Source organism: Gymnoscopelus braueri, assembly GCF_963280865.1.
Source record: "Gymnoscopelus braueri genome assembly, chromosome: 1".
In the NCBI taxonomy this organism is placed as follows: domain Eukaryota; kingdom Metazoa; phylum Chordata; class Actinopteri; order Myctophiformes; family Myctophidae; genus Gymnoscopelus; species Gymnoscopelus braueri.
In genome coordinates, this window is record NC_137603.1 from 27,801,284 (window position 1) to 27,818,610 (window position 17,327).

Below are 17,327 nucleotides of genomic sequence, written 5' to 3' on the forward strand. Positions count from 1 at the left end.
CACCTTGGCACTGGTGAGTACATTATGAGATTAACCTCTGGCGGTGGATGTGTTAAAAAAGATATCTTACGATTTAAAAGATTTACTAGATTTCCCTGTTTTGTGATAACCACTAAAATTCTTCTTTTAGTTCACCCAAAAAAAATCATATTTTCTATCAATTACACACCCCATGAAGCCTTGAATTCATGGACATTTTTCTAGTTTTTGTCGCATTCCTAAGCCAATAATTTGATCACCGGGTCATCGGTCAATATGGGCGACTCTTTGAGTCTCGTCATCAAATTATTGGCTTAGGAATGCAACAAAAACAAAAAGATCTCCATTCATTCAAGGCTTCATGGTAATTGATAGAAAATAATTTATTCTTTGGGTGAATTACTCCTTTAAGATGAAAAGAAGTCACCATGAATGTTTAAATTTCAAGGGGTTATTTTCCCACTAGACTCTTTTTTCCCCCTTCTTTTTACCCGTTTTTCTCCCCAATTTAGTCGAGCGGGAACATTAGCCAAAAATAGGATAATTTTTTACTGAGAAATTTGGTACAGTCGTAACTCAAGTCCGTTTCTCTAAGACTAGAGGGTTTAAGTGGCTAATCTGTGTCAGCTATGATACAGAGTGACTGTTTGTTACAGTCAGTGTGACGTACCAACTGGTGGCCCAGGAGGCACAACACACTTCTTTTCAGGCCGCGTGCTTGTTGTAGTCAAAGATGTAGAGTATTTGGCCACGCCCTCCTGTATCAACGCCTCCACCTTGGCGTCGTCCAGCAAGGGGAAGGGCACCTGGTGCACCCGTAGGTGGGAACCCTCTGACGGCCGAGGCACTTTCTGGAATGCCATGTGGGGGTTGGGGTTCTCCTATAGGACAAAGCAGCACATGCATTAATACGTTAACATACAGCAAGACACACACACACACACATACACACACACACACGTTATTCTTAGTTGCGCGTCCGGTGTCACTCAATGAACATTTTACGCATTGCATATCTGCTATTTTGGTTGCTTAACACGAGTACGCAACTAAGTATAAATCAGGTATACTGTAACACTAACCCGAACTAACCCCTAAATGTCTAATCCTAACCTTCCTTAAATGTAAGCCCAACTCCAAAAATACTTTTAAACACAAAACAATCATTTCGCATGTGAGGACCAGGAAAAGTGGCTTCACAATGTGTATTTCTCAAATTCTGCTATACTTTGGCCCTCATAAGTATAGTAATACAAGCATGCGGGTACAGAAACACACACACACACACACACACACACACACACACACACACACGCAAGTGAGTAACTAGTTATCCGACACTGTAAGAAATTAGTAGTTGCATTGCGAGGACAATAATAACAACTATATTATAATAGATGGAGCAGATCTTACGTTCTTGTAGAGCTGTTCAGAGAGCTCCCTCATGTGCTTCTGCATCAGGGCAGGGTTCATCTCCTCCTCCTTAAAGCGCTCAGGGTCAAAGGCCACAAGCTACGTGGACACACACACACACACACACACACAATACTGTAAATACAATCTTAAATTAAATAACTGGGCTGTTAGACAATAGAAAGTATTCAATTTGATAATTGAAGAATACAATGTTATAAAAATGTACAGACAAGCTAGGATGCCAAGCATGCAAGTTCAAATGGTACCGGTACGATAACTGTCAATAAATAACCCATTCGGTTAAAAAACATATATCTTTTATTATCTTCTGGGGGCAAGTTTGTTTCTAAATAACAGATACTCATGCTTGGCTGTGCCCCTTTATGCTATTTTTCAGCTTGCTTCATGCTATTGGGCAAGGATAAATGTCACTTTCTTGGTCTGGCAATTCCAGCTGGCAAATTTGACGCACTGGGAGTCAAACCGGAGCCGGAAGTTCAATGGAATGCATTGAAGTCAATAAGAGCCGAGTAGACAAGCGGTTGCGACATTTGTCAAATAATCGGTTATGACTGTGCCATAAGTATGGGCTGTCATCGCGAGAATTGGTTGACAGGCTGTCACAACTATCTAGTGATTGTGTTGACAGCTTTTCATTTCAAATTGAAAATCTGTCTTGAGAGATTAAATAACTGTTAACATACAGTAGAGTTTATTTTCAAGACAAATAGAATAGGGACATTTTAAATCGCAAAATATTCTTTTGATCTCAACTAGGAAAACTGAGTGAATTGAGGGTCAACTAAGCCCATCCATAACCCACTGTGCTACTGGCCTAACCTACGGAAAGGGCCATGAGGTTAATATGGTCCAGCCTTGACGGCAAGTGATAACTTTATCATTGCTGTCGGGCAGAAAGCTTGTATGTTCCTCTCTAAGTTTTTTTCATATAATGCCCTATTTTATACTTAATACTTCACTACTTATGACATTGTCATTAGTAGCGAAAATAGCTGATCTACAGGCTCACAACGTGTCACATTGCGACAAATTGTGAGCTGGTAGATCTGCTATTTTTAAAAATAGAAATCGAAGACTTTTGCCTATAATGACATGCCACACATTGACGCAAGATTGAAAGTGGTTCAATACGTCTGTGGGTTTTATAAATATTGAATGAAAAGTATTAACAAGAGCTTGTGGCTAAATAATAACTACATTGGATCCATTGGAACACAGGTTCTTTTTTTTCCCATTTTCTGAAAAGTAACGGTTTCGGACATACAACGTTTCCGCCTGACAGCGGTGAGTTATGGAATGTTTAACACTGGATGATCTCTCTCTTCGGCTTCCAGCTTAATAAGTCACATGAGCCATTCCCATGACCTATCAGCTCGTTTAATGTGACAAATGTGTAATGCCCAATTTATATTTGGTCGTACGTCTAAAATAGCCCACCTACAAGCTTGCAACGTGTAGTGAACTTGTACTGTAGGTGGCTATTTTTGGCACGTGACAGACACCATCATGCGACGGAGCATAACTTAGGCTTAATGCTGACCTCTTATGATAACAATGCTATGGTAGTTGTCCTTGGAGCTGGCGTTACAGGTGTACTGTATATGTCTATTCTTACTTAATTCCCTTCTTCTGTTAACACATGAGCTGTGAGGAAGTGTTTATTTTTTCCCATTGCGACCCTGACACTCCCTAACACACTCTGACACTCAATTATTGTTCTCTTGTATTGTTCCCAATTTCAAGTCAATAGTAAAAAAAAATTTTAACCAGGCAAAACATAGTCCAGTACCTCATCAAAGAGATCGCAGGCTCGGTAAGGCGGGCCTCTTTCCGAGACGAAGCCAGCAAACGCCATGCCATCCAAAACCTTGGTCAGGAAGTCGTTCTCAATCAGGCCTCGCTGGCCCAAGAAGGCAGTCTGAATATGGTCAGAGGTGATAGGCACACGATTAGAAGGTTTACAGGACCACACAGAGGGAAGCACTCTATAATCACGTTCTCATGGACAATTTGTATTGAAGGTTTAACCCATTAAGACTGGGAACGCATCTGTGTCATTTTTAGATTTCGTTGGCTATTATCTGACATTTTTGAAAAATCTTGACAATTTGTGCAAATCTTTGAATATATATATATTTTTAAAGTGAACATTTTTAACTCTTCTGGGGGTCCCTGGAACAAAATATTTTGAGATGGGGTCCCACGCCAAATACATATCATTTTGTTACAAATGTTTGCTTTAAAAGAGTATATTATATATATTCAAAGATTTGCACAAATCTTCACGATTAAAAAAGAAATAGCAGATCTACAAGCTCATGAGCTTGTATATCTGCTATGTTTTTAATAGCCGAAGAAATCTAAACATGGCACAGATTCTTTCCCGGTCTTAATGGGTTAACAACCCCTGCCATCATCGCCTTTCTAATGTGGGTAAAATAAATATAAATCAGAAAAACTCAAGCCACAGTCCATTTTCCCCGCCAAAATTAGGGATAAGTTCAGCTGCGTTGCACGGAAATGAGATAAATCTAGCAACAAGACGACAACACACAAACAATTTTCAGCGACTTCTTCCTAATTTGTGATTGTTACAGTAAGTCTCTGGTCTATGACTTCAACTGAGAGAGCAGGGCGTTTGTGGATAATCTGAGCCATGTGGGGTACATTGAAAGGGACATGCTGAGGTTACCACGGAGACACCACAGACACGAACAAACACAAACCCCAGTGCAACACAAAAATGTAAACCTAATACATTTCATATGGCCCATGGTCTGAGCTTTGCCCTGGGTAAGAGGACTCTGTCCGAAGCGTAATATCAACAAAAAAACAGATAGCATAATGGTGTAGTCATGCAGTAAGGAAAACACATCAAAATAATATACACACATTAAAAGGTTACATCTGACAGTTCCGCTAATGTAATTCCCTTTGTTCCAGGGCGCTGACTAAGACCTTCTTGGCAAATAGAAAGAACATTGTGTCTGTTTTTAAAAATAACAAAACTGACAGCTTTGCCATTTTTTATGTCATCGTGTTTAAGGCCAAACAAGCCATTTGAAAATGAAGGAAATATGGGTTCATGTGATTCACGAAGGGTTGAGCATGCATAGCACTGGATGGTTTATCTTACCTTGTGAAAGTGAATAACAGGTTCAGAATGGATGCGGATGAGCTGCAGACAAGACCTGTAGCCCTGGAAGAGTTGTGCAAATAGCCTGAGGAATACAGCCCTCACCTCCTTATCCTGGAGAACACACACACACACACACACACACACGTCCAGAATGGCATTTTTACTTAACCCACTGACTCAACCTAACCCTTACCTCAAAATCCCAATCCATAACCCTAAACATAATCTTTAAAATATTTTTGGGGGCTTTTCCCCCCTTAACTCTTTGACTGCCAGAGTATTTTCATAAAGTACTCCCCCATTGGCAGCAATTTTCGTGTTTTTTTTATTTTTATATTTTGAAAATTTTCATGAAAATAATTGATCAGACTGTTTTTTAAAGACGCAGCACAAATCCGCCACTAGAGAGCAGCACATGATAGCTTGATCAGCTCCTTGTGTCACTGTTACCCTTCTTGAGCGATTAGACAGGGAAAACATGAAAACGGATGTGACGTCGTCCCAGATTGTTTTGATCGGCCAAAATTACGATGTGATACACGACGGCGATGACTGATCGTCACCCAGACCATAGATTATAGAAGAGAACCTGTCCGTTTGTCCGTTATACCGTGTGAAAACCCGTTTGTTTACCTATTCTTGACGAAAATGACCGGGGAAAAAAATCAAAAACCGGAAACGGAACCCAGGTCATGAAACCGGATGAAGTAAGTGGAACTCGAGAATAACATTGAATTTTAAGCAGCATAGCGCGATCAGAGATTAAACAATGAACGCGAGTCCAACGCGTCAAAGGCGTGGGTGGATTAAGTAGTAATTGACGCGTTTTCGAGTCAATGGCGTTTATAGAGTTAATTCAGGTCAGTGTAGAGACCAAGAGCAGACAAAGAAGAGCTACTGTACTGTATGTGAAATATGACGGGGTCAGATTCAAACCCAGGTCCTTGCACTCACAATGAGCACTGGCTGGGTGCCACCAGGCACCCGAAAGTGTCCCTAACCTTAACCCCTCACCCTGATGGGCCTCCCACAGCAAGCACCATAACTATAACTATAACTATAAATATATCATTCACCACTGTTGTCGTTATAGCTGTGATGTGGACTCTGGGACCCTCTTGAGTTAGGGAATGATTTTCAAAATGATATATTTATAGTCATAGCTATCGTGCTTGGTGTACAGGGCCCTTCACCCTAAACCTAACCTAAATGCCTTGTCCTAACCCCAACTTAAATATTTTACTATTGGTGAACCTCACTCTAAAAATCTTTCATAACCATACAAATTACGCTTTCCGTCATGGGGAGAAAGATGACCCCACAAGGGCTGGTTTTGGTATTACTACCCTTGAGGAGATACTGGGTCCCCAAAAGGATAGTATTGCACAATCTACACAAATGCACACAAAGAGTTATGAAACATGACATGTTTTTTACCTTTAGGGCAACAAGTTACAGTCAGGAAAAACACTACCCCACCACCTCTCATGTTTTTTAGCTACTCATATGTGTTTAGAGACCATGGTATTTATATGAGGGCATGGGAAGATGTAGTTGTATTTATTATCTCGTATGCTCTTTTACTTAGGTTAGATTAACCATATGGAGGTAAACCAAAGTTAGGTTAACCATATGGAGGTAAACCAGAGTTGGGTTGACCATATGGAGGTAAACCAGAGTTAGGTTAACCATATGGAGGTAAACCAGAGTTGGGTTGACCATATGGACGTAAACCAGAGTTAGGTTAACCATAGAGGTAAACCATATGGACGTAAACCAGAGTTAGGTTAACCATAGAGGTAAACCATACGGAGGTAAAACAGAGTTAGGTTAACCACAGTGTGATAGCAGCACATGTGTATAAAAGGTAATGGTTACTTACCAACAACTTGAGGTTGGAGGGTGCAGTGCGAGGTGGAGGGAATGCATTGTCTGCTATCTGCAGATCAGGGTGCAAAACCTATGAAAATGAAAACATCTCAGGTTGATTTACGCTTTGGTGTGTGTGCTAGCAGACAGACAGACAGACAGACAGACAGACAGACAGACAGACAGATATCCTACTATTCGTTATTAGTTTGGAGAACATTGTATTTTTTTTTAATAGGTGTGTGTATTTTTTTAAAATAGGTGTGTGTGTGTGTGTGTGTGTGTGTGTGTGTGTGTGTGTGTGTGTGTGTGTGTGTGTGTGTGTGTGTGTGTGTGTGTGTGTGTGTGTGTGTGTGTGTGTGTGTGTGTGCGTGCGTATGCGTGTACTTACAATGGATAGGGCAGATTGCGTGTGGTGCTGTAGTGGTTCAGGGAGCGAGGACAGGTGGATACACTCAGGAATCTTTATTGTTCCTCCATCCAAGTCAGCAATAATAACGTCCAACTGGGGAACACACAACCCACTGACATGTCAACCAGTTTGATTTCAATGAGAGGGAGTGCTGTGATATATGAGTAACACGCGGCAGGCCTGATAAGGTTGAACCGAAACCGTCTAAATAAAGATCTTTGTGAAGGGTGGATGAGTGTTTCTGAAACCAATGGGCTCATGGGGCTGAATGATATCTGCCCTGGTCAGTAGAAGGAATGTCTGAACTCTCAAACTCTTGATGGAGTATCACCCCTTTTAGCATATCTAAATACATTGAGAAATGTTTGCAATCTGCGATTTATGGGGTCTGACATAGGGTCTACATGACTAACTGAATGTACTAATATGTACAAATATTATTTGTACTCACCAGGTCCTGGATTTCACTCTGGAACATGGAGTGTACTCCAATGATGAAGGGGGTGGGTGAGCTCAGAACTTCTAGCAACCGTGAAGGCAGAATGGGGATGTACGGGTAACTGTGTTGAGAAGATAGGATGATGAAATAGTGAAAAAAACAGTAATAATAATAGATGTCAAAAAGATAGAAAAAAAAAGAAAGTAAGTTAAGTATTAGCCCAGATCAAAGGGTTGTAAGAGAAAGGGAATTTGAGTGTGAGTCATTTTGAAACTCACATACAAAGCCAACTCAAATATTACACCTGTACTAAGGAGAACAATAACAAAAAAACTACCAGGACTGATTCATACATTCCATAGCAAATACATTTACAAGATCTAGGAATGTAATGTCATCATCCATAATACACTCTACACAGTATGTAGTATGTTGTCATTCAAAACGGAGACAAACTTCCGGTCAGTACGGAGGCATTAGCTGACCCGTTAGTGCGTCAACCACACTAACAGTAACATCCCTGGTCGAGTCTGTCATTCTGCCTACTGTATATACTGTACTTTCTCTTCCTATCTCTCTACACAGACTAAAAATAAGTCAAAATGGCATAACATTTATACACAATAATGGATTCGCACACCTTTTCCTCTTATTGAAAAGTATTCTTGGGAATTAAGTTATAATACATTTTTACCACAATGTGTGTGCTGTTAAGTGGGTACTATAAGTAGATGATGCAAAACACACATAGAACTTGAAAGTACCACAGAGCATAAAGACAATCAGTCTGTGTATGTATTGCAAGGATGTCCTCTTGGATTCATTATGATGTAAAAAATGGTCAAATAAAAAAATAAAAAAAATAAAAACATTCTGTAAACTTGAATTAACACATTAGGCAGACTGTTCATGCATGTATATTAAGTTTGTTAGTTTTAATTAACTAATAATCAGCCTTGTTAGAATCAGTCCATTCCATGGAGTCAAGCACACACCTGTATTTGAGTGGGAACATTAGGGCCTCCAGTGCGCGAGAAGCCTCTCCTAGTCTCTGGTAACTGGTGGAGTGGAACAAAACCTTGTGCTCCGTCAGAACCGCACAAAAAAGACTTAGAACATTCTGGATTCCTGGAGGGAGAAACAACAGAGAATATAATTAATGAGGTATTCGTTGGAATGTGACTGCCTTATTATTCCAGGACCATTTATCAAAAACATACTTTGAGTGGGGGATTTTTGACAATGAAATACAAATTAGAGTAAACAATATTGATTCGTGAACGATGTGCGATGCTTTTCCAAAGCATTTATGTATCCACACCAGCTGCTTGCTTTGCAAATCACTGTACATTGTAAGCATGATGACACTATTACATGGGCATATTATAATAGCAATTAATAAAATATATTTCCAAAATAAAATGTATCTTGGACACTGCATACGTACTGTCTGAACTTTCTGTATGTGAAAACACAAGATAGAATAACAGAGGAAATTACATACGGTATAAATATTATGTCAAATACCAATCTGACAGTCCGGATGAATTCTAAGTTTACAGTTCCTGTTATTGTTTCCTATCGAGCAACTGACAGAGCAATTCGTCACACGTTGAAGTGATAAAGACAGAGGAACACAGGCAAACATATCCGCACCACTGGGGGCGCTGGGTCGGGATCTCTGGATATCTGAGCTAGGTTCTTCAATCAGTGATAAACAGGAAATGGTAACTAAATGTTGGATTCAACAAAATCCTCATGTGTCAATAGAATGCTGGGACAGTCAAAGAAAAAAATTATGTCAACCATCTACTTCATGAAAATGGTCTCAATATTAAGTGACAAAACAAGGCATAAAAACAAAAAACGCAGGGAAAATTAAACACACCAGCTATTACTATCATCAATTACGTATTTTAGACTGTGACCTTGAGCTTTTAAGCTCATGCCTACCAAAAACTCTGCCCACAAATAAAATGTGGGGCCTATTACAGTAGTAATGTACTGTCTTTAAATCACACACACACACACACACACACACACAATCTCAAGTTTCAAAATAGTGAATATGTGGCTACTACTCTGACGAAAATGTTTAGTGCAATACATTTAGCAGTGCAATACCATTCTAAAGTGTTCTCTTTTTTTAAATTCTCTCTGTTTTGACAAATATTGTATTACGTCAAATATAAAAGACAAATGCAAATAAAAGAAAGAAATTCAACACTTATCCTTTAACACATTGACTGCCAATCACGTAGATCTACGCGAACCGCTTTAAAGCCGCCACGTGCCAATCGCGTAGATCTACGTGAAGTGAAAAAAAAAAAAAAAAAAACACACCCAAAGACCAAGGAGATATGATTCGTTGAAGATCTAGACTCCTATCCACCTCCTTGTTAACTTAAAACTTAAAAATGCTGTATTTCGGCTCCTGAGTACTTTTTTTTTTCCAATGAAAAACTCTGGCACTGGCTAAAAAATTATGAAATAATTCTGGCAGTCAATGTGTTAAGCTGCGATATCTATATCTACAGCCCAGCACCTTTGTGTTCTTTCAGGTGTTTGCTTATCTTATGGAAACAACAACATTTCCGAGCCCTAAATAAAGCTCGACAGCCCCAGTCAACAGAAGAGACAAAGGCAGCTAACAACAAACAGCAACACTGTTGACGGTCGCTCCTTCCTTGTTCCCCCGGGGCTTCCTTTCCTTTGCAGCGTGACATGTCTAACACACATTCCTCTTAGATGACTGGGATGACCTGTGGACGCAGCAGGACGATGTGTCGACCTGCCACACGTCTGCTCACCAACCACTACGTCCCGTCACTGAGCCACCAATGACGTAATAGCCGGACGGGACTATGGCTGTCACCATCGTTACATTTGACTTGACAATTAATTGTCATAGAAATAATTGCGAACAACAAATTAATTGTGTTTTTGGCATTGAACATTGGAACATAAAATAATTTAAAATAAAAAGTATATTTCTGTTTATAATTCTGCCTTTTAGGATTTTTTAGCAAAAATTGCACAGGGCAGATATGACAAAATCCTATATTAAAATCGCCTAATGGGTAATGCGGTCGGTCGGTCGGTCGGTCGGTGGATCACTGCGGGCGGCCTTTGGGGGCCCCCATGAGCTCCCCGTCACTATATCCTTATGTAGAGTTCACTATGACTCAGACATAACCACATATAGAGTTCACTATGACTCAGACATAACCATAGAGTTCCCACTGCAGTTACACCCAAATATGCTGTGTAATGCTAACTGTGACAGCATGACATCAGATCAGACCCTAACAAACCGTGTCATCATGACATCAGACTCAAACAAAAGGATCCATATTAAGAGCTCCAAGTCAACCATGACCATATATGGAGTTCCGGGTTGACCATTATGTCCAAATATGAAGTGCATGAAGTCGCTTGCTCTAACCATGGCGATCTAACGTGATCAACCCTAGATGACGTGAAATGCCCCCAATCAAATGCACATGTAGATCAACGTGCACTGATGTCACGTCAAATGCACATACAGAATATGGAGATAAGCATGCACTGATCAGTGAAGTCATACACAACATAAACCAAATGCACATGGAGATCACCATGCACTGATGTCATACACAACAGAAACCGTGTCAAATGCACATATATGGAGATTTTCAACATGTACTGATGTCAGACACAACAATAAATATGTGTATTATTAGATGTGTCGTTTTTGATTCATCCAAAAACATTATGATGATGAACGACACGATTTGCGCATGTGTCCCCGGTGTGCCTCTGATACGCCCATATATGGGTAATGGCATGTCCAAAACTATTACTTTTCAGGATTTAAATTCAAAAATAGCAATGACTCATTTTGAGCTTGTAGATCTGCTATTTTTGATACTTTTGTGTGACACTGTAGTTGTAGTATGATCAAACAATCAAAATAAATAATGTACTATGGCCAAAACAGGTAATATTTATATTATATATTATTTATATTATAATAATTATAATAATATTTTTTAATGTATGAAAATATATTTAAGTTTTTCAACATGGAAAACAATTATGCAAAATAATTGTGATTATCTCAAATAATTTAGATCAGGCGATTATGTCATATCAAATGCGATGGGGATAGATAGGACACAATGCAATATTTCTCCCCAGTACAGTACTGTAGGTGGAATGAATTATTCAACTACCATAACCTGAATGACAGGCATAGGCATAGGCATAGGCATGGTGTGGTCCATCGTTACATGTAGAGTAATTCCAACAGCCGGACAACTATTAATATATATACTGTATATATAACACCACTTGCACCCGAGGCAAGTCTCAGCATTTGTTTTGTACACCACACTGTACTCTGACTCAGTTAGAAATTACTCAATAATATCCATGCTACACAATAAACCATACTGTAAAAACCAATGGACCAGTGAAAAGAGGTATAGGACTCAATAGGAACAAATCTTATATACAGTATGTGTAATCTTATATATATGTTATACTGTAGCATGTTGTGCAACTCATATGCCTGATTGTATACTGTACCTATCAGACAATGCTGAAGGTATTATTTGGAGGAGCTGGCAAGAGGAGATGCAAATGTTTAGGTCAGTTTAACATCTACTGGATTACTGTGGCAGCATATGACTTTTTTCTAGAGCTGCTCTGTTTGATACATTTCATAAAACAAACCCGAGATCTGGAGTCTGGACATGAAACAGACAGATATGGCATTCAAGTGTTTTTTTTTTTTTGCGAAACAATAACAACTTCAATCTCCTATGAAACTTAGATGAGAGAACTGGCCTCTATCAAGAATACTGACGTACATTGTGTGCTGTCTTCGTGACACACTGTATGAATTGTAGAGTCTTATTTGCTTTGTGGACTAGTCCTGGATAACGTGCTAGATTTGAGAACAAAAACAGACTTGTGAAGACTAACACAGACCATGATTGAGGATAATGTCAAGGTGCAGGTCATTTGTTTGGTTCTTGTGTATCCAGATTGGCTACAAACATATGACTTCCACATGACCCTCACATGTGTATTGGTTAAGTACCCCCCATGCGCATGTCAACCAATTTATCCAAACAAACACAGGCGGATGCAAACTATTAGAGAATTCCGGGGTTCGTGGCAGAGGTGAGTGTGTGTGTGTGTGTGTGTGTGTGTGTGTGTGTGTGTGTGTGTGTGTGTGTGTGTGTGTGTACGAACATGTGTGTTAATGCTCTAAAGGAATATAACAATGTGTTCTGAAGTACATTCTTCTAATCAAATGAGGCTAAATAAGGGCCAATTTTCCATTACAAATAAAATCAAGTTTCAGGTGAAAACTGTTTAATTTCACTCTGAACTCAAAGAAACCTGAAATTAGACTCGTGGACAGGGAATAGTATGCACCAATTCCATTGAGAACAAAGGCTTCCTGAACTTTTTACGTCAGACAATTTGGAAATTGTACAGACATGGCAAGGTGCAGCCACTAGACCGTATCGAATCATTATCATCTCGTTGTTTTGTTCCGGGAGGATAAAACTACATTTACAAAAACACTTGTGAAAAAGGCACATTATATTATTCTACTTGACCATCGTATTTGATGAATATATGTAACATGTTGGAAACTATGAAAAAATATGAACATTTCCAATTCACATGAGAGATAATGGGTCTGATTACTGTGGGTAATTGATTCATTAATGCCACGCTACTTTACAAATAGAGGGTGTGATACAGGGGAGAACAAACAAACCTGTGAACCAGAAGCTACAGGTGAAGAGAGAAGAGATCTCCTTGGCGCCAGTATTACGATTTTGGTGATAAAGTTTAAACTAATGAGTAAACTGCAGCCGAAAGTTACGAGCTGTCGAGCCCAGCGGAGAACGGATTGAAGGACCATGCTGCGACGCTGTGGTGATGCCAGCATTGGATTCATGATTGAACGCCGGTCAGCGAGAGGATTTTGACAGAACGCGGTGGGTGAGATAAATCCACGTTTTCTGTTCCGGTGGATTACAAATTTAAGGAGTACCCCGAACTTCAAGTTACTTTTGGACTGTTAGTGCGGAAGATCGTTAAAGTTTCGTTTGGATCTAAGGAACAATAGACTTTCTCGGGAGCGCGTAACATAATAGACGCGGGACTGTCTATTATGTAAAGCGAGTAAGCGACTATCTGCGGTAGCGTTCTACAGTATGTTGTGACTTTGTTCATTGTTTACGTTTGACATTGTGATTTAAGGGGTTACAAAGGACATTGGGAATTGTTTTGGTTGGGAGGGATATTGTGAACGCAGTATTGATTGTTTATTTGTTTGTTTATTTATTTTATTTGTTAGGGAAAGAGACAGGGACAGAATTAAATCCCAAAGTGTATTTTACTTACCATTTGATTTGTCAACTGTATTAATTTGTGGCTTCTATATAAAAAAGCATCAGTTAAAAACCTGCCGATCCCATTGTTTTTTCCTTTTAGTTAACGGTTATCCTTTTAAAGTTAAAAATTATTGGCCCCTCAGCCAAAAGTACACCCTGCGTATGTCACTGATCACATGACCTCAATCAATTATCCAGTTCTAGGCAACATAGATGGGGGGGGACTTTTTTCTTATTTCCACACAACAGCTCTAAGGTGTATTGAAGACATAGTTCAATGTTGAAAATGAGTGGTCTTCCCCTTTAAGTGGTGACGGAATTAGTTTCCAAAGCAGTAGGCGTAGATTTCTAGCAACTACATTGAAATGCTTCAATCACGTGAAATGAAATGATTTAAAATCTACATCTGTTGTGTACTGTATTGAAGTGACAACCTGCAGCACAAAGCTATAATGGAATATACTGTAGGATGTAGGCATTTAATGTCAAATAAACAACATGGCACCACTGACCATTCACGTAGTGGCCATTTTGCCCTTACATCATACTCAGGGGTGGGAGGTTTCTGTAAGAGCAAAATTGCCACTGTGTGAACAATGTTCGATGAGGGTGCAGCCATAAAGTTGCCATGCAGTGTCTATGGACAAAGTCCCATGAACCCACCGAGCTGCTGGAAGAGCAAGGCCACACTCTTGCATGTCACGGGCAGGCTGTCATTCAGAGGGGTCTGGATGAGCTGGCGATCGCCTGCTCCCAGGGAAAACAGCTTCTGTTTATTCAGAAAAGGGAATATATTCATTACATACAAATTAGACGTTTATGATAGATGTCCATGGTCCATTCATGTATACAGGACAGATCAGCACAGAGACAAACACTCATTCATAGAGGACATGCACTGTTGAATGGCCCACAGACGCTGCAGCTGCAGCACTGAATTAGCCTTTTGAACGTGTCTGGTTGAAAACCTCAATTGCATGTTAACCAAAATATAACTGGCAACTGACAACAGCTTCGGCAGTTTCAATTCAAAAATATCTCCATAGTGCGCTCCTGCACGTGCAGAACTGAGCTTTTATTGTGGGTGCTGAGAAATGGTTTGTAGGTCCCAAGGCGTTGTCCCATGGACAATGGCAATGTAATGTGGCCCTTCAAATGAGTGAGAAGCAGAGGGATAAAGGGGGTCTCCAGTCGCATGACTCCTGACACACAGCTCGGGTCAGGAACAGGGTGTGCTGTTGAAGAATGAGCCTGTGGCACTCCTGGGGTTTGTAAATAATGCTTGGTTTAATCTGCTTAAAGTGCTGTTAGACTTTTAGGAGGAGTAATAACTTGTTGGGGAATTGGGATATTGGTCAGAATGGGATCATAATCAAAGACGGAATGCTTTACTCTCAGAGAATGAAATGATTCCATCATTTGAACCAAATGCCGTAATTTCTACCCGAGCAAGGATAGATGTTTTGCAATAGTAGTTTATTATAGTAGTAAATTAAGACTTTTTCCCCATTATGCTAATAATACATTTTACCTGGCATCAGCGCCTCCACTAACTACCACTACCATCCAACCCTGCCCCATCAAACCCCACCTCATCCAACCCAATGCCCCATCCATGAGGTACTTTTGTTCCAAGTAATACAAGCATAAAACTGTCTGCCCATGGCTGAAGATAATCTCTGGCACCATCTAAACAGGACTGGACTTGACTGTAAACACAATCTTTCTTGATCGCTGCACAAAAACAAAACATTCCTCCATCCTCACTTTAGCATGATTTAAAGGGCAATAAAACGTAGCTATCACCTCAGCAAATAAATAAATAAGCACCACGTTGCAGTAGTGCAACAGCAACATTAACCCAATATGACCTCAAAAAGTGTGTAGTCTGTGGCTGCGGGGAGCAGAGTGACGAGGTCAGCCAAGCTGTGGTATTCTGGGAATGCTTTGCTTTCGGAAAACTTTACCTGGGATCCGCCAGCCACAGGGACCAGGAACGTGAAGAGATTGGCCACTAGACCCTCTAAAGGGAAACTGAGGCTGTCGATGTACACCGTGTAGATCAGACCCAAGCAGCCCTAGAAGAAAAACACAGGACATTTCTTTGTTTGCAATTTGGTCAGATATTATGCTGCACGCAGCCATACACAGTAGATAGTCACATAGTAAATCATCCATATTGCAAATATTCCACTTTACAGGTTAACATCTTCTCTACAGTATATTAAGGCTAAAGCACTGACAAGGCCATGTTATGCTCCCCACATTCACAAGCCAATCACCTACAATGCAAACACACATATTCTAATGATGATGAGCCACAAGGTAAAAAAAACAGTCAATTTTACAAATTATATGCAAAATATTTAATATGATGATAGAACATTACTCTGTATATTTCGGGGAAATCCAGCCTGGAGACGAGAATTAGACTTTTTGGTGCAAAGACTTGGGCTGGCTGGATGAGGCCATCCTCTTCTTCTTCCTCATCATCTCCATCAATGGTCTTTGATCCCTGGAATGTTCAAATACAACAGTTCAATAAAGTGCCATGGAATGCAATAAATACCTTCACATGTACTGTACAGCCTGAACGCCGATCTGAACCCCCATGTTTTAATGGCACCTAGAATTAAATTTAAGATACTGTCACTCTTCTTAATTGAATAATAAATATTGTCAAGAATGAAGCTAGAAGAAATAATTAATAATAACTAGACCCATTTGATCCTGCAGGGGAAATTCACCTTTCAGCTTCACCCAGCACAGGGATAGTTCTGGCATTCAACAAACCACTGGATGCTATATTAGCAGATATTTGGTTTTCTTTCAGTTTTGCGCTTGACAGAACTATATTAAAGACCTTTCAATAATACATTTAATCTCAATTAAGGTTTTAAATGGGATCTCGGTCCTGTTGATCAGGGTCCTCCAGGGGTCTATACTTGGTTCCCTCCTTTTTCCCTTTACACCAAATCTCTTTGCCGAAAGAAGCAGATCTACAGTTGCGACGTGTTGTGAGCTTGCAGATCTTCTATTTTTGCCAAATGAACATGACATTTGCCTCAAACGCAGAACATTTCATACAACACGTTCTAACAGGATGACTGAGTTGCTACTACTACAACCACCAACAATTTGCAACAAACCTTTCCCCCATCAGTTCCCTATAAAAACAAGACAAAAATCCCACTGAAGCAGTTCAAAGAGTAAAGAAAATATGATAAAATTAGAGTTCATAACAGGTCTTGGCAACAAAATGAAAATGGGAAAAAACATGGTTTCTTTTGGAATAGATGGTCAAGAGTAAATTACGCCAACAAGAGCTCATGCGATGACAGTTGCTTCCTATCTTGAGTTGGAATACTAACAAAGGCTAAAAACAATAATCTCTGCTAATAATTTTTTAATTTAGAGTCATTCCTTTGATTTAAAGAACAACTTGTTCTATCGTTCACTCAAAGGTGATATCACTTCCAGCCAAAAAGTAATTAGGATGTAGAATAAGGCCATTGACACATCAAATGGAGTGAGAGTGAGGTCATATCCTATCCATCCCCCACACAGACAATGGCCCACAAAAGTAATCATCATCATATGAATTCCCTTGTATTAGGCTTATAATATCCAAAAACCTTGTGATATTAATAT

The 17,327-nt window shown here is 39.7% G+C and overlaps 1 protein-coding gene across 4 annotated transcripts in view; it reads right to left on the reverse strand.

The window, feature by feature from the left end:
* sbf2 (SET binding factor 2) overlaps positions 1-17,327 on the reverse strand; it is a 134,519-nt gene that overhangs the window by 62,478 nt on the left and 54,714 nt on the right. For all 4 annotated transcript variants that reach the window (XM_080439273.1, XM_080439272.1, XM_080439271.1 and 1 more), the window contains exons 4-14: positions 16,066-16,191; positions 15,644-15,754; positions 14,340-14,445; positions 8,271-8,403; positions 7,288-7,396; positions 6,816-6,929; positions 6,438-6,515; positions 4,553-4,666; positions 3,206-3,334; positions 1,393-1,491; positions 650-860 (exon numbers count right to left, since the gene is read on the reverse strand). In XM_080439273.1, coding sequence (XP_080295399.1) covers positions 650-860; positions 1,393-1,491; positions 3,206-3,334; positions 4,553-4,666; positions 6,438-6,515; positions 6,816-6,929; positions 7,288-7,396; positions 8,271-8,403; positions 14,340-14,445; positions 15,644-15,754; positions 16,066-16,191 — 1,330 coding nt within the window. The remainder of the gene's footprint in view (positions 1-649; positions 861-1,392; positions 1,492-3,205; positions 3,335-4,552; positions 4,667-6,437; positions 6,516-6,815; positions 6,930-7,287; positions 7,397-8,270; positions 8,404-14,339; positions 14,446-15,643; positions 15,755-16,065; positions 16,192-17,327) is intronic.